Genomic DNA, 23,948 nt, shown 5'->3' on the forward strand with positions numbered 1-23,948 from the left:
TTGTCTAAAATTAATTTTATTTTAATTTAAGATTTGTGATTATCGAAATTAACTGTAATTTTTATATTGAAATATATTGTAACTTATTTTAAAAAATAATTATTAAAATATAAATTCTTTTATCTTCAAGTCACTTTTAATCAAAATCAATTTTTTTCTATTTAAATCACTCAATCAATTTTTCAGCACAAAAACAAAAACACCTTTCAACAACTTACAATTTCATTCCTCAAAAGACATTCCATGATTCTAAGTGCACTTTAAGCATAAATCACTCTCTATAAAATCATCTCTAATTCTTCTATAACCTCATATCATTAGACCCTTTGGCACAAAACCATCACAATTCTCTCCATGGATCAATCTCACAAAAATATGCATCTACAAATTCCTATTATCACAATTTTCATGATCCTCCTAGCTTCATTAGTCTTATGCAATTCCTCTTACATAGTGGAACCACTTGATCAAACAAATTCTGAATACTACTACAATTCACATGATGGAAGATTGATCAAAACAAAACATCAACATTTTGGCCACATAACAAGGAGCAATAGAGATAACTTTTTGTCTTCAAAGTCTCGAGGAATGGTTAATGTTGACGACTTTGGAGCCCAAGCAGATGGAAGAGATGATAGGGAGGTAGGTAATAGAAATTTTATCATGTTAATTTCATGACACCATTCTCAACCTTTGTCACTTGTCATTTTTCACTTGATTTTGTTTGTTCTTAAGGCATTTAAGAAGGCATGGAATGAAGCATGTTCTAAAGGGTGTACTCTTGTTGTACCAAAAAATAAGATATATCTTCTCAAACCAATAACTTTTTCAGGTCCATGTCAACCAAATACTTCCTTTATGGTAGGTCTTATTTTCACAATGTGAAACTAAATTAGTTAGTTTCATTTCCTTATACCATTTTTATAAAATTTATTCATTGTATTTAATTTGTTTCATTTTCCTAACTCATCATGATAGCTCTATGGAACAATCGAAGCATGGCCTCAACTTTCAGCATACACAGATAGACAACATTGGATTGTGTTTGATAGTGTTACCAATTTCAGTGTTGAAGGTGGTGGCACTTTCAACGGCAATGGGAAAAAATGGTGGAAAAACTCCTGCAAATATAACAATAACCTTGTAAGTTTTTCTTACTTTTTCTATTATATGAATCTTGATCTTAATTTATTTTTTCTCTTCTTGTTGATCACAGACATGCAATGATGAACCAAGACCACATGTAAGATCATAATATTATTCCAACCATAAAGTTTTACAATAATTATTTCTTTTCCTATTTATTCATATTTTCGTTGAAAAAAAATCATGAAGGCGGTGACATTCTATGGTTGCAAGAATTTGAGAGTGGAGAATCTAAGGTTCAAAGATCCACAAAAAATGCATGTATCATTTGAGAGATGCTTCAATGTGTTTGTTTCGAATCTGGTTATGAGAGCACCACAAAATAGCCCCAATACTGATGGAATTCATGTCACAGAAACCCAAAATATTGACATAACAAATTGTGATATCGGGACAGGTATGTATCAAAAGGCAACAAATTCAGATTAAGATAAACTTTATTTTAATTTTTACTATATTTTTTTTTTATTGAAGGTGATGATTGTATTTCAATAATTAGTGGATCAAAAAATGTTCAAGCTACGAATATCACATGCGGACCCGGACATGGAATCAGGTTTCATACTTATATTAATTGAAATCTCGACTATTAGATGGAGATCAGACGGTTCATATTTTTATATATTTTGCAGCATTGGAAGTTTGGGACGTGATAACACAGAAGCTGAAGTTTCAAATGTGGTGGTGAAGAGAGCAACCTTAATAGGAACAAAAAATGGAGTGAGAATAAAAACATGGCAGGTTAGACTAAAGTTGCAAAAAAGTGGAATTTCAACTTATGTTGATTTTGTTTTCACTTTCCATAATTTCAAAGCTGATAGGACCAACATTGGAAAGTTGATGAAATTAGTGCAAATAAGTTTGACTTTGTTGGTTCTTGTTTCAATCACCAACCTTCTAGTTCTAATTTCTAACTAAACTAACAACTCCTATGACAAATTTTATCCAGAGCATCATTCTCAAATTTTATACCGGGTATAAGTTAGTCACAGTTTAATCGTGACAAAATAACTAAAAATCTTATTTAATTATAATTTAATTTAAAAAATAATTTATGAAATCTTACTTAATTATTTAACTTCGAAATGTTGGAGGGCTGGTGTAGTAGTCAACTTTGATTTTATTTAGGGGTGGTCAAATTAACCGATTATATAAATTATTCATATTTATATCCAAATCCGGTTGTGAAAAACTGATTAATTTTAATATGGTTATTAACCAAATTTATATTTTGGACATCCATATCCAAAATAAAAAATAAATTAAAATATTTTCAAAAATAAAATAAATCAATTTTTATAAAAATTGATAAAATTGATTTTTTTTCGAAAATAAAAAAATTGATTTTATTTCTAAAATCATTAAAAAAACGAGTTTTTTCAAAAAATACAAAAAACTCGAATTTTTTCGAAAATATGAAAAATTGATTTTATTCAAAAGTACAAAAAATCGAGTTTTTTTAAAAATAGTAAAATTCAATTTTAATCATGTTTTTTTTGGAAATATGAAAAGTCGATTTTTTCAGAATTACGAAAAAAATCGTGTTTTTTTTGGAAATATGAAAAAAATCATTTTTTATAAATACGAAAAGTTGATTTTTTTTTGGAAATACATAAAAAAAACGATTTTATTTCTAAATTCGTAAAAAATCGAGTTCTTTCCCAAACACGGAAGGGAATACGAAAAAAATTGAGTTTTTTTAAATAAATGCAAAAAATCATATTTTATCGGAATAAAAAAATCAAACTTTTTCGAAAAAAATGGAAAATCAAAATTTTTTTTCGAAAATACGAAAAAATCTTTTTTTTGGAAATATTAAAAATATTTTTTTCCGAAAAAATACAAATTTAAAGCTGATCGTAAAAAAAGAATATTCAAATATAAAAAATTTATTTTGATGTTCGAAATCGATTTTAAATTAAAATTTGGTTATAAATTTTAAACTGTTATAAAATATAGTTATGAATAAACCGATTTTATTATAATCGGTTATGTAAAAATATAACCATTTTAAATTTTAAATGAATTGGTTACAGTGTCCAGTTATTAATTAGGTATGGTTTGGTTATCTGAATAATCTGTGTATGAGCATCCCTAGTTTTATCCAATTAATAGTTTATTTTATTCTAAGATTTTATTTTTATTATGATATATTGTATCTCACTTATATTTTGAGTTCATTTCAACACAGGGTGGTTCAGGATATGCAAGAAACATCAAATTTATGGACATTGAAATGCAAAACGTTACAAATCCAATAATAGTAGATCAATCCTACTGTGATCAAACAAAACCATGTAAAGAGCAGAACAAAGGGGTGCAATTAAGTCGTGTGTTGTACCAAAACATAAGAGGAACAAGTGCTTCAGAAGTAGCTATTACATTTGAGTGCAGCAAAATCGTTCCTTGCAGAGAAATCTACTTGCAGGATGTGATTTTAGAACAAGAAGAAGGAAGTGGGGGCACCATAGCTACATGTAAGAATGTTAAATATGTAAATAGAGGAAAATTTTATCCTCAATGCTCCCCTGCTTGAAGAGTTCAGCATTAGGTTAACGTTGTTGTCAATTTCGATAAACTTGTCCACAAATTGATAAATAAGGTTACACAGAACATATTAAAAGAAATTTTAATATCTACATTTTTTACAGCAATAATTAAGAATTTTTTTTATCGATGATCCTATGTTAATTATACTCATGCTAATATTATTTAAATTAAGACGAATTATTCAATAAAATAAATAAAAAGGTGAGAGATATGAAACCTATTCCATCAAATAGTTAAAAAATGATAATTAGACAACTTATTCTTCAAAACAAACTCATAAATAAGAAGTGGTTTCCACCATAAAAATAAAAGTGGTTCCCACCAAATATAACAAACAAACAAAAAAAAACTCTAAATTTCATCCCTTAGGGTTTCTCACATACGACACGCGTTTTCAAAAATATTTATAGTTTTTGGAGATGTATTTTCTGAAGTACTTTTTTTATTTAGCGCTGATTTATTTTGTAAGTGCATCTACAGAATCTTTATTTAACGTTGTTTAAACAGTTCCATAGATGCATCTACGGAACAATTCAACGTTAAATAAAAAAAAGTTACTTCCGGAGATACACCTCCGAAAGCAGGAAAAAAAAGAAATTTCGCCAGAGTGCTTAAGAGTATTATAAGGTGGATTGAGATATTGTCATTGGTTAATTATCTACACATGTATTTTTCTCTCCGAAAATGTGAGATCTCGAAATTTAAAGAAATATAGTGTGTAAATTATTCTTCTAGTTAATTAAAAGGGAATGGACAATATTCAAATTACAAAATGAACGAATGGCTAGCATTGAATTAGTTCCCAACCTAAAGATTTCTCCAATTTTTCCTGTTAGCAGATTCGGTTGCAAACATGATTTCATCAAATTTAGCTTGAACGGAGGTGCAAACTCCAATCTTAACTGAGAAAGCTCTCAAGAATGTTCCTAAATTATCCCTAAATATGCCACCACACTTTGAAATTCCAAGTTTTCCTCTTAAAATTTTATTTGTATTACACTTAATCCAATTATGACTAGGAGAGCACCGATAAACTTGTAAGATTCTAGGTGTGGGGGATAGCGACATTTGATGTCAAAACATGTAATATTTGTAAAATCATTAATTTAAGAGTACATAATCCCCTTGAAAGAAGTAGATGGCTTATATATCAATTGTTTAACATGAAAAATGTCTCTCGAATTCAATTTTACCATTCTTAACTCTAACATCATTTCTTTTATACCAAGTTTCAAATGACTAGTATGATGAGAGTCATGATCAGACCACGTCAGCGTTTGGCTCTATCCCAGTTCCGTATCATTAATCGCTCGATCCCGATATCACACCGGGAAACAGTTTCATCATGCTATCGTATTGGAAATCTTCGGATCCTCAATGAGAGAAAGAAAGTGACAGATGTCCATAATGTGAATTCAGAAACGCTGATGCCGGCGCGTTTGAACATGTCAGAATAAATGCCACGTAATATCTCCCACGAAGCATCAACCTGTTCAAAATACAGAACCTGTATTATAACGCTAACGTTCTGACTAGAGCTGAACCTAAACACATCTATTATAACAGTTACACCTTTAGGTTCTGCTTCCGACAACATTCAATTTAATAGTACATTGTCAATTACTTTCTCTCAAGCAAAAGACATTATTCAGAACATGACTATAACTAGAAATTTAATTTGGAAAAGAATTATACGATGATCAACTATAGCAATTTACAAATCACTTATCTTCCTTAACTGACGATATGATTCCTGATTCTCTTTGGATGATTTTGATTCCTTTTTACGGGAACTCCCTCTTTTAGTCCAATCTGGTTTCTATATCACTAGTTGAACCAATGACGGCATGCCGCTTCATAAGAGGTGATGACGTTTTTAATTTACTCGGGTACACCATGACTGCGCTGGTCCAGAGTCCAGAGGTTCTTCTGAAACAAATAATTCTGGTGGACCATTCAAGTTTCCGGTCCGACAAGAAGTTTGTGAAAAAATAGAGAGAAAATGTTATGAATGTGCTTGAGATACATTGCTCTCAGCATAAAGCTTTATTTATAATCATTTGTTACAACTTACTAGGGTAATACATAATTATGTGCAATTTACAAGGAATTAAACTAATACAGTTTACCAAGATACATAGAACCTAGTAAACAATGTATTAACTACTTGGAAAATGCAGAATTAATAGAAAATGCATAATTAATTATTTTAATTTCCAACACTCCCCCTCAAGCTGGTGAATAGGTATTCTCCATTCCCAGCTTGGACACAATTTTTTCAAAATTAGGGCAGCTCAATCCTTTGGTGAAGACATCCGCAAGTTGACCTTGTGAAGGAACATAAGGAGTGCAAATCAAACCGCAATCAAGCTTCTCTTTGATAAAATGTCTATCCACTTCAATATGTTTTGTTCGGTCATGTTGAACTGGATTGTGAGCTATACTAATTGCTGTCTTATTATCACAAAAGAGCTTCATGGGTCCATCCCATTTAATCTTCAAATCCTCTAAAATAATCTTCAACCAAAGTAATTCACAAATAGCTTGTGCCATAGCTCGAAACTCAGCTTCAGCACTGGATCGAGCCACAACATTCTGCTTTTTACTTCTCCAAGTTACAAGATTTCCTCCGAGAAATGTACAATACCCTGTAGTTGACCTCCGATCAGTAGCTGAACCCGCGTAATCAGCATCCGTATATGCCTCAAGAGTAGTACTCCCATTCCTTTTAAACAAAATCCCTTTTCCAGGAGTTCCCTTGAGATATTGTAAAATTCTATGAACTGCAAGTAAATGAACTTCCTTTGGATTGTGCATAAATTGACTAACTACACTTACAGCAAATGCGATATCTGGCCTAGTGTGGGAAAGGTAAATTAATCTTCCAACCAATCTTTGATACATTTCTTTATCCACTACCGCACCTTCTTCCACATTACCCAACTTATGGCTTGGATCGATAGGACTGCCCACGGGTTTGCAAGCAAGCTTACCTGTTTCCTTGAGCAGATCTATGATATACTTTTGTTGAGATATGAAAATACCCCTTTTTGAGTGAGCCACCTCTATTCCTAAAAAATACTTCAGCCTTCCAAGGGTTTTAATTTCAAACTCGTTTGCTAAATGTTGAGTCAAGACTTGTTGCTCTTTCCAATCATTTCCAGTCACAATAATGTCATCAACATATACCAACAACACTGTTACTCCCCCTGAAGTAGAGTGTTTAATAAACAGTGTATGATCTCCATTACTTTGTTTGTAGCCTAATGTTGTCATAACCTTAGAAAACCTTCCAAAGCAAGCCCGAGGTGACTGTTTCAATCCATATAATGCCTTTTGCAACTTACAAACAGAATTGGCAGCAACCTTTTTTGTATATCCTGGTGGGACCTCCATATAAATTTCTTCCTCAAGCTCTCCATGTAAGAATGCGTTTTTCACATCGAATTGTTGCAATTCCCACCCGTAATTGGAAGCAAGGGATAATACAACTCGAACCGTATTCATCTTTGCCACCGGGGCAAAAGTTTCCGAATAATCAATGCCATAGGTTTGTGTGAAACCTTTAGCAACCAGCCTTGCTTTGTACCTCTCAATTGTCCCATCAGCCCTGTATTTTACTGTATACACCCACTTGCATCCAACTGGTTTCTTGCCTTCCGGCAAAGTAACCAACTGCCATGTCTTATTATTCTCTAATGCCTCCATTTCTGTATCCATAGCATGTTTCCAATTTTTATCAGATAATGCCTCAAAAATATTTTTGGGAATTTGGATGGTATTTAAGTTTGCAAGAAGGTTTTTTGAAATGAAATATAATTTGAGATAGGATAGAGTGGTGTTTTTGTACATTCTCTAATGCCCTTTCTAATGGCAATTGGGAGGTCATGGTTATCTTTAATTTCTGAGCTTCCTATTTCAATATGTGGGGCTGGAATATCATGTAAAACAGAAAAATCAGAATCTGTTATCTGTGTTAAAGGACTTGGATCGGTCTCTTGGACATTTGTTGATTCGAGAATGGCCTTTAATCTTCTTGTATACACTAAATTCTTTCCAAACTTGTCAATTTCAGCTCTGTTTTCAGCCAGCATGTCGGTTTCAGCTCTATTTTCAGCTAGTGCTTCTTTCTCAAATCTGTTTTCATTCACTACTTCATGAGAATTCACTGCTTCATGAGAATTCATTTCAAGATTAGGAAGAATAAGAGTTTGAAGAGAATTACCCTTATCTTCATTAAGAGGCTCCCCTTAAAGATAAGGTTGAGTGAAGTAGGCTTCTCCTTCATGAAAGGTAACATCTCTAGACACAAATAATTTTTTTGATGGAGGGTGGTAACACTTATATCCTTTTTGAGTAGTAGAGTACCCAACAAAGACACATTTGAGAGCTCTTGGATCAAGCTTTCCCCTACCTTGACTATGGATATGAACAAACGAGACACACCCAAAGACCCGTGGGACAAGATTATTAGTGGTTGAAATGTTTGGATAAAAGGACGAAAGAATATCCATAGGACTCCTTAATTCCAACACTCTAGAAGGTAGCCGATTAATTAGGTATGTTGCTGTAAGAACAGCTTCTCCCCAAAGATACTTTGGAACATTATTTTGGAACAACAATGCCCGAGTTTGGTCAAGAAGATGACCATTTTTTCATTCAGCAATTCCATTTTGTTGTGGGGTTTTTACACAAGAGGATTCATGAATTATTCCTTCTTTTTCACAAAAAGAGTAATGACATGATTGAAGAACTCTTTCCCATTATCAGATCTGATTCTTTTGATATTTGTACCAAACTGATTTTTAATCATTGAGAAAAAAAGTGGAAGAGCGGTACTTACTTCAGATTTATTCTCAAGAAGGAACAACCAAGTTACTCGGGTACAATCATCAATGAAAGTAACGAACCATCTAGCCCCGGTCACACTTGGAGTAGCAGATGGCCCCCAAACATCAGTATGGACAAGATGAAAAGGAATTGTGCATCCTTTGTTATTCAAAGGAAAAGGTACACGCTTATGTTTTGCAATTTCACATACTTCACAATGAAAATTCTCATTTTTCACTTTAGAAAACAAAGAAGGAAACATAAATTTGATAACTCCAAAAGAGGGGTGTCCTAATCGACAATGGAAAAGCATTATTTTCTCTTTGCTTGTGAGATGTGACTATGACATTAGCGAGCAAGACAAGTGATTCTTTGTGGTAACAAGCTGATTTGGTTCTTCCAGATAGTAAAGGCCATTCCCTTCTCTAGCATGTCCAATCGTCCTCCCCGAATCCTTGTCCTGGAATACACAATGGTGGTTGTGAAAAATTACAATACAAGATAAATCTTTAGTAAGTTTTTGTATAGAGACTAGATTTGTGGATAATTTTGGAACATGAAGGACATTTTCTAAGACAATGGAAGGAGTTATTTGGATGTCTCCAATACCAGCCACTGTTACTAGAGTACCATCAGCAGTGGAAATTTTCTTATTACTAGGACTAGGGTGATATGTCGAGAAGTACTTGGTTGAAGGTGTCATATGGTCCGTGGCTCCTGAATCTAAGATCCAAAGGGAAGTAGAGAGTATATTTGAGGCATTAAACCCGAATGAAATTGGAAGCATACCTGAATACGCCAGAGTACAAGTACCTTTTGGTTTCTCCAAGCTATTAAGGAAAGCCTTCATTTTTTCAATCTCTTCTTGGTTAAGGCTGTTTAATCCAGAATTATTTGAAGATTCTGCCTTGTTTTCTTCAATTTTTTCAGCAACATAAGCCCTATTATTTTTTCGAGATACACCTCCGAGAACGCCTCCTCTTTGTCCTTGTTCACGACTAGGAGGCTTTCCATGCAACTTCCAACACTTCTCATGAGTATGTCGCGGCTTATTACAGTAAGTACACCACAATTCGCCCTTCTTTTCCACCTTTGCTTGTCCACCACCTTTAGGATTTTCAACTATCATGGCTGAACTTTCAGTAGATGGAGTATCTAGCATTAAATTTCTTCTACTCTCCTCACTTCTTACGATTGCAACAACTTCATTTAAGGAAGGAACTTGAGGCTTTCCTAGAATCTGAATTCTTACCTGATCAAATTCAGAATTTAATCCCACAAGAAAGTCATAGACTCTATCTTGTTCAATAAATTCCTTAAGAACTGCTGAGTCTGCTGCACAGTGAGTTTTTATCACTCTATAGTGATCCAATTCCATCCAAAGAGACTTCAATTGGTTGGCATATTCTGTGACCGATTTATTTCCTTGCTTAGCAGCAACTGTTTTCACCTTCACATCATAAACTTGGGCAATATCTTTGGCCTTCGAATAAGTTTGCTCTATTGCATCCCAAATATCTTTTGCAGTGCTAAGAAACATGCAAGTATCACTAATCTCCGGAATCATTGAGTTCCATAGCCATGCCATAATCATCGAGTCTTCCTCATCCCATGCAGTAAAAGTTGGATCTCCCTCTGCAGGACCAGTACCAATTGAGTGACTGATTTTACCTTTTCCTTTTAACACAGTACGGATAAGTTGGGCCCACTTCAAATAATTTTTCCCATTTAATCGATAAGAAGGCTGGATGCTCTGTAATTCTCCAGATTGGTTATTCTGGACTTGAGAACTTCCTCCCTGAGCAAATGGATTTACATTCTCCTCCTCCATAGTATTTTAGTGCAATAAAATGTACAAACAGCGGCTGGACAGACAGCTACCGGAAAGAAGAAATAGTGTTTAACTGACAAACCTTGACAGCAAGAGTTGCCCAGTCAAGATTTAAGGGTTTGACAGCATAAAAATGCCCAGTCAGATTTTCTAAAAAAGGATTAGCAGAAGCAGAGTCTCCTAGATTAGGAGCTCTGATACCATGTGAAAAAACAGAGAGAAAATGTTATGAATGTGCTTGAGATACATTGCTCTCAGCATAAAGCTTTATTTATAATCATTTGTTACAACTTACTAGGGTAATACATAATTATGTGCAATTTACAAGGAATTAAACTAATACAGTTTACCAAGATACATAGAACCTAGTAAACAATGTATTAACTACTTGGAAAATGCAGAATTAATAGAAAATGCATAATTAATTATTTTAATTTCCAACAAAGTTAACCAGAGACATCCCCGTCGGATCTTTTTTTTCCACTTTAAGGAGTCGACCGCATCAATATAACATCGAAGGTGTCAGAACTATGCGCGACCCAACCTCAGATCCGGTTTCTCTTCTATTTTTGACTACGAATCCGATTTTGGATTACTTCTGTGATTTGAATGCCGCTCTCCAAGGGTCTGAATGCGATAGCCATAAGACAGCACTGATGGAGGAATCGTCCATGGGAGATAATTTTTACACAGATAGGGTAACACCACTTGTTGTTGTCTGTAGGGATCCTCTAGCATCGAAAATTGTTAAGTTATGGCTTGACACCATGGTTTTCACTCTATCTCCCTCCCTTTCATATTACTTGATCATGTTAGAACAAGATTTGTTCTGATCAATTATCTTAGTTTTGATGATAACAATAATATGAATTTTGCTTAAGATAATATGGTACTCTAATCCAATGCAATTTCCCTTTCAGGAAATATATAAAGAGTACGCATAATTCAGCGCTCAGAAGCTTTGTCTCAAGGGTTCAGCATGCAACATCAGAACATGGTCTGGCAAGACATCAGAAGATGGTCGAAGCAGAATCAGAACATGGGTCTATGAAAGCATCAGAAGAACATGAGATCAGAAGCACTGAAGCTCAGAAGATGGTATCACGCTCAGAAGCACTTCAAGGTCAGAAGATCAGAAGATGCTATGCACCAAGCTGTTTGACTCTGATGATATTCAAACGTTGTATTCACAAACATCAGATCAGAAGAAAGTACAAGTGGCAGGCTACGCTGACTGACAAAAGGAACGTTAAAAGCTATTAAAGGCTACGTCAGTAGACACAGCGTGAACAAGGCTCGAGGTAGTTGACAAAAGCGTATAACATTAAATGCGATGCTGTACGGAACACGCAAAGCATTAAATGCATTCAACGGTCATCTTCTCAACGCCTATAAATATGAAGTTCTGATGAGAAGCAAGGTTAACGATTCTGCACCAAAATAACTTATATCAAACTTGCTGAAACGCTGTTCAAATCCAAAGCTCAGAATCTTCATCTTCATCAAAGCTCACTACATTGCTGTTGTAATATATTAGTGAGATTAAGCTTAAATGATTAAGAGAAATATCACAGTTGTGATTATCGCTTTTAAGAAGCATTTGTAATACTCTTGAATTGATTACATTAAGTTGTAAGGAACTAGAGTGATCGTGTGGATCAGAATACTCTAGGAAGTCTTAGGAGTGAACTAAGCAGATTGTAACTAGAGTGATCGTGTTGATCAGTAGACTCTAGAAAAGTCTTAGAGGGTATCTAAGCAGTTGTTCCTGGAGTGATCAGTGTGTGATCAGAAGACTCTGGAAGACTTAGTTGCGGACTAAGTGGAAAACCATTGTAATCCGTGCGATTAGTGGATTAAATCCTCAGTTGAGGTAAATCATCTCTGCGGGGGTGGACTGGAGTAGTTTAGTTAACAACGAACCAGGATAAAAATAACTGTGCAATTTATTTTTATCGGTCAAGTTTTTAAAGTTACACTTATTCAAACCCCCCCCCCCCTTTCTAAGTGTTTTTCTATCCTTCAATTGGTATCAGAGCGCCGGTTCTAAGGTGCAAGCACTTAACCGTGTTTAGAAAAGATTCAGGAAGAGAAAAACGCTTCTGTAAAAGATGGTTGATGAAAGTGAAAAGACTACACCTACACCTGCATCTACATCTGGCTCTGCTGAGCAATACAACGGTAACAATGGTTATACTAGACCGCCGGTATTTGATGGTGAAAACTTTGAATACTGGAAAGATAAACTGGAAAGTTACTTTCTGGGTCTAGATGGTGATCTATGGGATCTTCTGATGGATGGTTACAAACATCCTGTAAATGCCAGAGGCGTAAAGCTGACAAGGCAAGAAATGGATGATGATCAGAAAAAGCTTTTCAGGAATCATCATAAATGCAGAACTGTTTTGCTGAATGCTATCTCTCATGCTGAGTATGAGAAGATATCTAACAGGGAAACGGCCTATGACATATATGAGTCCTTGAAAATGACTCATGAAGGAAATGCTCAAGTCAAGGAGACTAAAGCTCTTGCTTTAATCCAGAAGTATGAAGCCTTCAAGATGGAGGATGATGAAGACATTGAAAAGATGTTTTCAAGATTTGAAACTCTTACTGCTGGATTGAGAGTTCTTGACAAGGGATACACCAAGGCTGATCATGTAAAGAAGATCATCAGAAGCTTACCCAGAAGATGGGGTCCTATGGTGACTGCATTCAAGATTGCAAAGAATCTGAATGAAGTTTCTCTGGAAGAGCTTATCAATGCCTTGAGGAGTCATGAAATAGAGCTGGACGCAAATGAGCCTCAAAAGAAAGGTAAGTCTATTGCATTAAAATCCAATATCAAGAAATGCACTAACGCTTTTCAGGCTAGAGAAGAAGATCCTGAAGAATCAGAATCTGAAGAAGAAGATGAACTGTCCTTAATCTCCAGAAGGCTAAATCAACTCTGGAAGACCAAGCAAAGGAAGTTCAGAGGCTTCAGAAGTTCAAAGAAATTTGAACGTGGAGAATCTTCTGATGACAGAAGATTTGACAAGAAGAAGGTCATGTGCTATGAATGCAATGAGCCTGGACACTACAAGAATGAATGTCCAAATCTTCAGAAGGAAAATCCCAAGAAGAAGTTTCATAAGAAGAAAAGTCTTATGGCAACCTGGGATGAGTCAGAAGATGATTCTGAAGACGAGCAGGCCAACTATGCGCTGATGGCGACAGAAGATGACGGATCAGAATCTACATCAGAATCAGATTCTGAAGAGGTATTTTCTGAACTTACTAGAGATGAGTTAGTTTCCGGTCTAACTGAACTACTGGAACTCAAGTCTCAGATTAGTCTCAAATACAAAAAGCTGAAAAAGCAATTTGAATTTGAAACAAAGAAGCTTGAGTTGGAAAATTCTGAATTAAAAGAAAAACTTTTAAAATTATCCAATAATGTTGGATCTCCTTCTGATTCAGAAAAATCCACTCCTAGTCTAAACCATATTCTGAAAGAATATGATTTAAGTTTCAGGAAGTTCTTATCTAGAAGTATTGGCAGAAGTCAGCTAGCTTCTATGATATATGCTGTGTCTGGAAACAAAAGAGTAGGCATTGGTTTTGAGGGTGAAACCCCATACAAACTTGAACCTGTTGATGAAATGAAAATCACATACAAGCCATTGTATGATCAGTTCAAGTATGGCCACTCCCATGATATTAGGCACACTTCACATGCTCAAAGTTTTCACATAACACACACCAAAAAGCATGTGACACAACCTAGGAAATATCATGAAACTCACATTAAAAATTATCATGCTGTTCCTCCTATTGCTTACAATGTTAAACCCAAGTTCAATCAGAACTTGAGAAAATCTAACAAGAAAGGACCCAAGAAAATGTGGGTACCTAAGGATAAGATTATTCCTATTGCAGATATCCTTGACTGCAAAAAGGACAAAGCACAACATGTCATGGTACCTGGACTCTGGATGCTCGCGACACATGACAGGAAGAAGGTCTATGTTCCAAGACCTGGTGCTTAAGTCTGGAGGAGAAGTCAAGTTTGGAGGAGATCAGAAGGGCAAGATAATTGGCTCTGGAACTATAAAGTCTGGTAACTCTCCTTCCATTTCTAATGTACTTCTTGTAGAAGGATTAACACATAACCTCTTATCTATCAGTCAATTAAGTGACAATGGTTATGATATAATCTTTAATCAAGAGTCTTGCAAGGCTGTAAATTAGAAGGATGGCTCAATCCTATTTACAGGCAAGAGGAAGAACAACATTTATAAGACAGATCTGCAAGATCTTATGAGTCAGAAGGTGACTTGTCTTATGTCTGTTTCTGAAGAGCAGTGGGTCTGGCACAGAAGATTAGGTCATGCTAGTTTGAGAAAGATTTCTCAGATTAACAAACTGAATCTGGTCAGAGGACTCCCTAATCTGAAATTCAAATCAGATGCTCTTTGTGAAGCATGTCAGAAGGGCAAGTTCTCCAAACCTGCATTCAAGTCCAAGAATGTTGTTTCTACCTCAAGGCCATTAGAACTCTTGCACATTGATCTGTTTGGCCCAGTCAAAACAGCATCTGTCAGAGGGAAGAAATATGGATTAGTCATCGTAGATGATTATAGCCGCTGGACATGGGTAAAATTCTTGAAACACAAGGATGAGACTCATTCAGTGTTCTTTGATTTCTGCATTCAGATTCAATCTGAAAAAGAGTGTAAAATCATAAAGGTCAGAAGTGATCATGGTGGTGAATTTGAGAACAGATCCTTTGAAGAGTTCTTCAAAGAAAATGGTATTGCCCATGATTTCTCTTGTCCTAGAACTCCACAGCAAAATGGGGTTGTAGAACGAAAGAATAGGACTCTGCAAGAAATGGCCAGAACCATGATCAATGAAACCAATATGGCTAAGCATTTCTGGGCAGAAGCAATAAACACTGCATGCTATATTCAGAATAGAATCTCTATCAGACCTATTCTAAATAAGACTCCTTATGAATTGGGGAAGAATAGAAAGCCCAACATTTCATATTTCCATCCTTTTGGATGTGTATGCTTTATTCTGAACACTAAAGATTATCTTAGTAAGTTTGATTCCAAAGCACAGAAATGTTTCCTTCTTGGATATTCTGAACGCTCAAAAGGCTACAGAGTATACAATACTGAAACATTGATTGTAGAAGAATCAATCAATATCAGGTTTGATGATAAGCTTGGTTCTGAAAAACCAAAGCAGTTTGATAATTTTGCAGATTGTGATATTGATATATCAGAAGTTGTTGAGCCAAGAAGCAACGCATCAGAAGCAGAGCTTCTCAGAAGCAAAGAATCTGAAGATCAAGTATCAGCTTCTCTGGAGGATCTAAGCATTTCTGAAGAACCATCTGTCAGAAGATCATCCAGACTCATCTCTGGTCATTCAGAAGATGTCATTCTTGGAAAGAAGGATGATCCAATCAGAACAAGAGCATTCCTTAAGAACAATGCAGACTGTCAATTAGGTCTTGTATCTTTGATCGAGCCAACTTCTGTTGATCATGCTCTAGAAGATCCAGACTGGATAATTGCTATGCAAGAAGAACTGAATCAGTTTACAAGGAATGATGTTTGGGATCTTGTTCCTAGACCAGATGGATTCAATATAATTGGTACAAAATGGGTCTTCAGAAACAAGCTCAGTGAGAAAGGTGAAGTGGTAAGGAACAAAGCCAGACTGGTGGCTCAGGGTTATAGTCAGCAAGAAGGGATTGATTATACAGAAACCTTTGCACCAGTGGCCAGGTTAGAATCTATTCGTCTATTAATTTCATTTGCCACTCAACATAACATCACTCTTTATCAGATGGATGTCAAGAGTGCCTTCTTAAATGGTTATATAGATGAAGAAGTTTATGTCCATCAACCTCCTGGTTTTGAAGACTCTATGTCTCCTAATCATGTTTTTAAACTTAAGAAATCATTGTATGGATTGAAACAGGCTCCCAGAGCTTGGTATGAACGCTTAAGTTCTTTCCTTCTGGATAATGGTTTCACTAGAGGAAAAGTGGACACTACTCTCTTTTGTAAAACCTTTAAAAGGGATATTTTAATTTGTCAAATATATGTAGATGATATTATTTTTGGAACATCTAATGCTACACTTGGAAAGGAGTTTGCTAAGTCTATGCAGGCTGAGTTTGAAATGAGCATGATGGGAGAACTCAAGTATTTCCTTGGAATACAAATAAATCAAACATCAGAAGGAACGTATGTTCATCAAACCAAGTATGTGAAGGAACTTCTGAAGAAGTTTAATCTTCTAGACTGCAAAGAAGCCAAAACTCCTATGCATCCAACATGCATCCTAGGTAAGGATGAGGTAAGTAAGAAGGTAGATCAGAAGTTATACAGAGGTATGATTGGATCTCTTCTATATCTGACAGCTTCTAGACCTGACATTCTGTTCAGTGTTTGTTTGTGTGCTAGATTCCAATCAGATCCTAGAGAATCTCATTTAACTGCTGTTAAGAGAATTATAAGGTATCTGAAAGGTACTACTAATGTTGGCTTAGTTTACAGAAAATCTAAAGAATACAACTTAGTAGGATTCTGCGATGCTGATTATGCTGGAGACAGAATTGAAAGAAAAAGTACTTCAGGAAGTTGCCAGTTTCTTGGAAGTCATTTGATCTCTTGGTATAGCAAGAAGCAAGCAACTATTGCTCTATCAACAACAGAAGCAGAATATGCCGCTGCTGCTGGTTGTAGTACACAGATGCTCTGGATGAAGAGTCAGTTAGAAGATTATCAGATATTTGAGAGTAACATTCCTATATTCTGTGATAATACTTCTGCTATATGTTTATCTAAGAATCCTATTCTTCATTCAAAAGCTAAACATATTGAGATTAAACATCATTTCATAAGGGACTATGTTCAGAAGGGTGTTATATCTTTAAACTTTGTTGATACAGACCATCAATGGGCTGATATCTTTACAAAACCCCTGGCTGAAGATAGGTTTAAGTTCATTCTGAAGAACATCAGTATGGATTTATGCCCAGAATGAGAAGATGAGAAGTTCTCATGTATGAGTATCTTCTGAAATGAAAATGGATTATTTTTTATATCAGAAGTTCTGATTGAAATCTCTTAGAAATTATGATTCGGTTATTACTAACGATTCATTGTCTAAGTTGATTCAGAACATCTTTTAAAGCAAAACAGCTGTTACGTTTTATCTCGGGATGGTAAACCTGTCGTTACTATTCGTGGATAAACGTGTGTGCAGTTGAAGGGACACCGACCATAGGTAACTGTGCTAGTCACCTCATTTGTCTTTATTATCTCTCCTCACGTCACGTAACATTAAATGCTATTCATCATTCGTTTCATTTTATTTTCTTTTAAATACTCTTCAAACTCTTCTCTTTCCCTCTCATCTCTCTCTATCTCTTTGCATTTCTTCATCAAGTTTTTCTCTCTCTCTCTCTTCCATATCAAACCCTACCTGTTCACTTTCTGCAAACCCATCATGAACTCTTCATCAAGCCCAGGAAATAATGAAAATGATCAAAACAACAAAAGAAAAGCTGTTGAAACATCACCTTCCAAACCCAAAAAGATCAAAATCACCTATGATCCTCTCAAGGTGAATCCATTCGAAGCAATGTTGTCTGGAAATTATTCTAGACGAGTGTTTCATCCTCCTGGTGAAAGCCCTCCATCATCTCCATCTTCTTCCTCATCTTTCGACCTTCAAGACTCAGCTTCCTCCTCATCTAACCTTTCCTCTCCCTTAATCGATTCCGAAGAAATCTCTTCATCTTCACCTGCTGGGAATGCTGTCTCTGGTAAAGATGGTGGAAGATCTGCATCAGAACCAAGTCTCCCTGATCCCTCGCCTGAAAGCCCAAGAAGCAGTCAATGAGGCGTTTCACTCCTTCATGGCATGCTGGCACAGACGTTGTCTTAGCTAGGGTCTTAGGATTTGGTCTTAGTAGTTTTATCTTCCTTGTTGCATCTGCTTGTTAAACATCTTCTTGTAATCCGTGTTTTATTATCAATGAAAAATCTTCTTTGCTTTTACATTGCAGTGACTCTATTTGTCGTTTTATGCATCTAAATCTTTTGAAATATTCTTTTTGATGTTATGACAAAAAGGGGGAGAAGATAAATGATAAATGATTTGATTAATCTATCAGTTGCTGGGTAAAGCTCCCACACATTCACTAACAAGAACTGCAAGTTCTACAAGAACTGCAAGTTCTACATGGTTTAAGTGTTTTGCAGGTATAAAGAACTGAAGAGAATCTTCAAAGCAAACACAAGAAGCAAAACCATGGAAACTGAAGCAAGCTGAGTGCTGTCAAGCTTCAGAAATCAGAAGCAAGAAAGAAGAATGAATCAGAAGCACTGGAAATAGAATTTGATCCATATTTGTCTATTTGATCTGACAAAATTCTAATTGCTCTGATACATATAATGTTATGGCTCTGATACATTATTTGCTCTGATACATTATTTCAGCCTATATGGCTCTGATACATATAATGTGTTCAAAACATACATCTTATGTTCTAACTCGTTCATGCTGACTTTTGTCGTTTAGTTTTTGTTCTGTAACATTTCAGGATGTAGAGATGCTCAGATGATGCTCTGGTACATTCAACAATGTTCTGATACAAATCTAGCATGAAGTGATGTTGGTAGAAATTCAAATTTCTGAAGCTATCCGAGGGAAGCAGAAATCAGAAGCTGCGAATGTTCTAAAGATCCAGAAAACTCAAGTTCTGAAGCTGTCCTGAATGGAAGCAGAAATCAGAAGCTGTGAATGTTCAGAAGATCAAAGAAATTCAAGTTCTGAAGCTGTCCTGAATGGAAGCAGAAATCAGAAGCTGTGAATGTTCAGAAGATCAAAGAAATTCAAGTTCTGAAGCTGTCCTAGATGGAAGCAGAAATCAGAAGCTGTGAGTGTTCTAGGGATCTAAAGAAATTCTAGTTCTGAAGCTGTCCTATGGAAGCAGAAGTCAGAAGCTATGAATTCTCTAAAGACAGAAGCTTATATGATCGTCTCTACCGAAATAATCAGGGAAGTCTTTTATTAAAGTTCTTCGAGTATTTATTTCAGGGGGAGATTATTTATCTCAGGGGGAGATTGTTAATCTCAGGGGGAGACATATTCATATGCTTATGCTATAGCTGTGTAATTTGTCTTTTGCCAACTGTTCTTTCTGATCGCAAATTCATATCATTTATATATATGTTTTTGTCATCATCAAAAAGGGGGAGATTGTTAGAACAAGATTTGTTCTGATCAATTATCTTAGTTTTGATGATAACAATAATATGAATTTTGCTTAAGATAATATGGTACTCTAATCCAATGCAATTTCCCTTTCAGGAAATATATAAAGAGTACGCATAATTCAGCACTCAGAAGCTTTGTCTCAAGGGTTCAGCATGCAACATCAGAACATGGTCTGGCAAGACATCAGAAGATGGTCGAAGCAGAATCAGAACATGGGTCTATGAAAGCATCAGAAGAACATGAGATCAGAAGCACTGAAGCTCAGAAGATGGTATCACGCTCAGAAGCACTTCAAGGTCAGAAGATCAGAAGATGCTATGCACCAAGCTGTTTGACTCTGATGATATTCAAACGTTGTATTCACAAACATCAGATCAGAAGAAAGTACAAGTGGCAGGCTACGCTGACTGACAAAAGGAACGTTAAAAGCTATTAAAGGCTACGTCAGTAGACACAGCGTGAACAAGGCTCGAGGTAGTTGACAAAAGCGTATAACATTAAATGCGATGCTGTACGGAACACGCAAAGCATTAAATGCATTCAACGGTCATCTTCTCAACGCCTATAAATATGAAGTTCTGATGAGAAGCAAGGTTAACGATTCTGCACCAAAATAACTTATATCAAACTTGCTGAAACGCTGTTCAAATCCAAAGCTCAGAATCTTCATCTTCATCGAAGCTCACTACATTGCTGTTGTAATATATTAGTGAGATTAAGCTTAAACGATTAAGAGAAATATCACAGTTGTGATTATCGCTTTTAAGAAGCATTTGTAATACTCTTGAATTGATTACATTAAGTTGTAAGGAACTAGAGTGATCGTGTGGATCAGAATACTCTAGGAAGTCTTAGGAGTGAACTAAGCAGATTGTAACTAGAGTGATCGTGTTGATCAGTAGACTCTAGAAAAGTCTTAGAGGGTATCTAAGCAGTTGTTCCTGGAGTGATCAGTGTGTGATCAGAAGACTCTGGAAGACTTAGTTGCGGACTAAGTGGAAAACCATTGTAATCCGTGCGATTAGTGGATTAAATCCTCAGTTGAGGTAAATCATCTCTGCGGGGGTGGACTGGAGTAGTTTAGTTAACAACGAACCAGGATAAAAATAACTGTGCAATTTATTTTTATCAGTCAAGTTTTTAAAGTTACACTTATTCAAACCCCCCCTTTCTAAGTGTTTTTCTATCCTTCAGATCACTAGTTGCACAGAGCAAAAGAAAGTTATCCATGTTCTAAGGAAAGGTGTTGTTAAGTAGAAAATGGATTTTGTGTGGTACAGAAAAGTTTTACCGGTTCTCACGGACGGCGCAAACTGTTCCGGCAGAACAATATTGATAACCTCCCCGATGCGGGTAGGGACGGAGAGGTCGCTGAGAAGTTTATGTATTTCTAGTTTTTTGGATTGCTTGCCTTCCTCTAGGCAAGGAGGGATCTATATAATTATGGAATTTTCCTCAGCACTTATGGTTATGATGATGATATGTTCCCAACAATCATCCGGTAAAAAGACATCAGGTGGAACCGGAGACGCTACTTGTGAAATAGAGATCATCCTTTTCATAGTTTAGACGTTGCTCATCAATTCAATTTTGTGTTGATATGAAATCAAGGGTTAGGGTAAATTCAAATTCGGCTAGCAGGGTACTGTTCCTTCGTCAGCATCATCACGTCACAGTTATAAGTGTCGATCAAATTTATAATATACACTTTTTTTTAACATTAAGGTTAATTTAATATTTACTTTTTTATTATACATAATCAAAATTATTTATTAATTATTAACTACTCTACTAACTATTCAAACTTAAACTATATGCACATTTGGTATAACCAAATCATTTGAAGGGCATAATGATAAGATAAGAACTTAACCATGTTGTCATTGCCTCCTAAGATAAGAACTTAACCATGTTGTCATTGCCTCCTAAGATAAGAATTTAACCATGTTGTTAATACTCTTGCTTTTATGAGAAAATTGTTAGAAATATCAAAAAGATCAAAAGGATCTAGGCTGAATCGTGAATGGAGTCACTTTCTTTAAAAGTATTTCAAGCACTCTCTTAATTGTCTTAGAGTTTCCCAAGATAACGTCAGCCTTATTCTAGTCTGCACAAGACCGATAAAGAACTCGAATGCAAGGAAGAGTGTCTGGAATAATGAAGAGTATTTATGATTTTTGTGTTTCATTTTGGATTCATAAATGTGTATTTATAGGTCATGCATGTGTTGTTTCATAAGTTTGCAACTCTTAATGAAACAACACCTTTTCACCATATATTGCAATGATTCATCTATAATGACACAAGGCACCCCTTCATGAAGTGTTGTAAATTTGAATTCAAAAAACAAATTTTATGCAACAACCAAAATCTATTCTCATTTTTTGTTACATTGGAAGATACTATGGTAATTATTATTTTATAATTTCCAACTATCCTCCACTTGTTCTAATAATGACAAAAACTCATTCCAGAAATAAAGATATAAAAAATGTTAATACTGTTAGGTATCTTTCGATTTACAACTTAACCTTAGTGATGATAACACAAAGTTTAATTGGAATATTAGATAGCAATGCTTTTAAACCATTAATCCATATGATTAGACCAGTGTTACCTTACACACACTCTTTAAAGGCTCTTCCTCTACATATCTCGCTTAGCACTTATTTATCGCCATATGCTATCTTGTTTCATGAATTTTTCATGAGAGAAACTCCAACTCTCACTTTGAGACGGCACCATCTCGAAATTCACATAGGTGAAGTTCATGTTGTATCCTTTTCCATAAGATACGTTTCTTCGTTTATGAACTTCATTAAGAGGTTTTGAAAATCTCAACCCTTTATTGAAAATAGTCAACATTGTTACTCAAATGTCTAACTTACATCTAATTCAACGACTTGTTGTTACCCATTGAATCTTGAAGTTAATGTTCTGTTAACATAAGATTGGGTTGCTGCCGCTGTGGGAACTCTTATTTAAGGAGTTTCAACCCCATCCCTCTCGAGGTTATTTTTACTAAGTCTCTGGCCAGTGGCTTATAAATGGATCTGCCAAATTATAGCTTATTTGTATATAGGTGAGTTAAATGATTTCATCCTTAATCAATTTTCTCACGAACGAATGTCTAAGTCCAATATGCCTAGACTTTCCATTATACACTTTGCCGAAGGCTCTTGCTAAAGTGGCTTGGCTATCGCTGTGTATCATCACCTTTGAGACATTGTCCTTAGCCAATGAAACTTCCAACTAAAGATCCATCAACCATTATGCTTCTAAACCAGCGGAAGCGAGAGCCACGAACTCTGATTCTATGATCGAAAGCGTAATGCATGTTTGTTTCTGGCTCTTCCAAGAAATTACTCCTCCAGCTAGTGTAAATATCCACCCAGTTGTAGATTTATGATCTCCAACATTAGATATCCAACTCGCATCGGTATATCTATAATACGGTGGGAGAACTGACTTTTTGTTTTGTTTTTCGCAAAACATGTTGCGATTAGCAAGAGTCGCCACTGACTTTTCTTTTTTCCAATTAGAAAAGGTATAAAAGAATAGGAAAGACCTTTTAAAAAGATTTTGAGTTCGGGGGTAAGTTATGAAAAGGGAAAGTGTTATCACCCTTTTCATCCGTAGTTATCTACGGGTTCTTAATTGCTTAGCTTACTTTATTTGTTTGTTTGAATTGTGTGTGTGTGTTTTGGAAAAGAAGGTTCCTATAGTAAGGCAAAACTTTGTAATGGTTCTTGTATCAGTCTTCAAGAATGTATGCAAAGTGTTTTGAAATCTTTGTTTGAAAATAATGTAAAAAGCATTTTGTCTTTTAAGTTGTGAGCAAGCATTAAGAGCTACTTACCCTAATTATTTGGTCTTTCCAATACTTTCTTACTTTCCTTAGGGGATGGTACTAATCATACAAATTGTGGGTAGGTATTCCTATCCATTAGATGTTAAGGGATAAGCGAAGGGTCATCTATGGTCGTAAAAGCCAACAGGGTAAAGATACCTTAGCAATTTAGAGGGACTATCATCATTTTTTTGAAGGGACTCTGAGGGACAAGATCATTTATTCGTAGGCAACATCGAAGGGACATCGAGGGACTATGTGTAACACCCGTATATTTTATTTTTTAATTTAATTGGGAATTGAATTAATAATTAGACTTATTTTGGTTTTATGAAAATAAATTGTAAAAAAGAATGATTTGTGGCATTGAGCCATGGGTGATGTTAGTAAGAAGGAGGTGTTAAGTTAGTAAAGCCCATTACTAATTTAATGTTATTTTTATAAAAT

At 35.3% G+C, this 23,948-nt stretch overlaps 1 protein-coding gene across 1 annotated transcript; it reads left to right on the forward strand.

Moving 5' to 3' along the window:
* Positions 1-235: 235 nt before the first annotated feature.
* On the forward strand, positions 236-3,755 carry LOC131606632 (polygalacturonase QRT2-like). Its single transcript, XM_058878820.1, has 8 exons — positions 236-645; positions 739-864; positions 982-1,146; positions 1,220-1,246; positions 1,339-1,546; positions 1,624-1,705; positions 1,782-1,890; positions 3,341-3,755. Exons 1-8 carry the CDS (start codon positions 355-357, stop codon positions 3,683-3,685), a joined length of 1,353 nt encoding a protein of 450 aa, XP_058734803.1. The 5' UTR covers positions 236-354; the 3' UTR covers positions 3,686-3,755.
* Positions 3,756-23,948: the final 20,193 nt, after the last annotated feature.

The sequence above is a fragment of the Vicia villosa genome, linkage group LG5 (genome assembly GCF_029867415.1).
Source record: "Vicia villosa cultivar HV-30 ecotype Madison, WI linkage group LG5, Vvil1.0, whole genome shotgun sequence".
NCBI classification, from domain to species: Eukaryota; Viridiplantae; Streptophyta; class Magnoliopsida; order Fabales; family Fabaceae; genus Vicia; species Vicia villosa.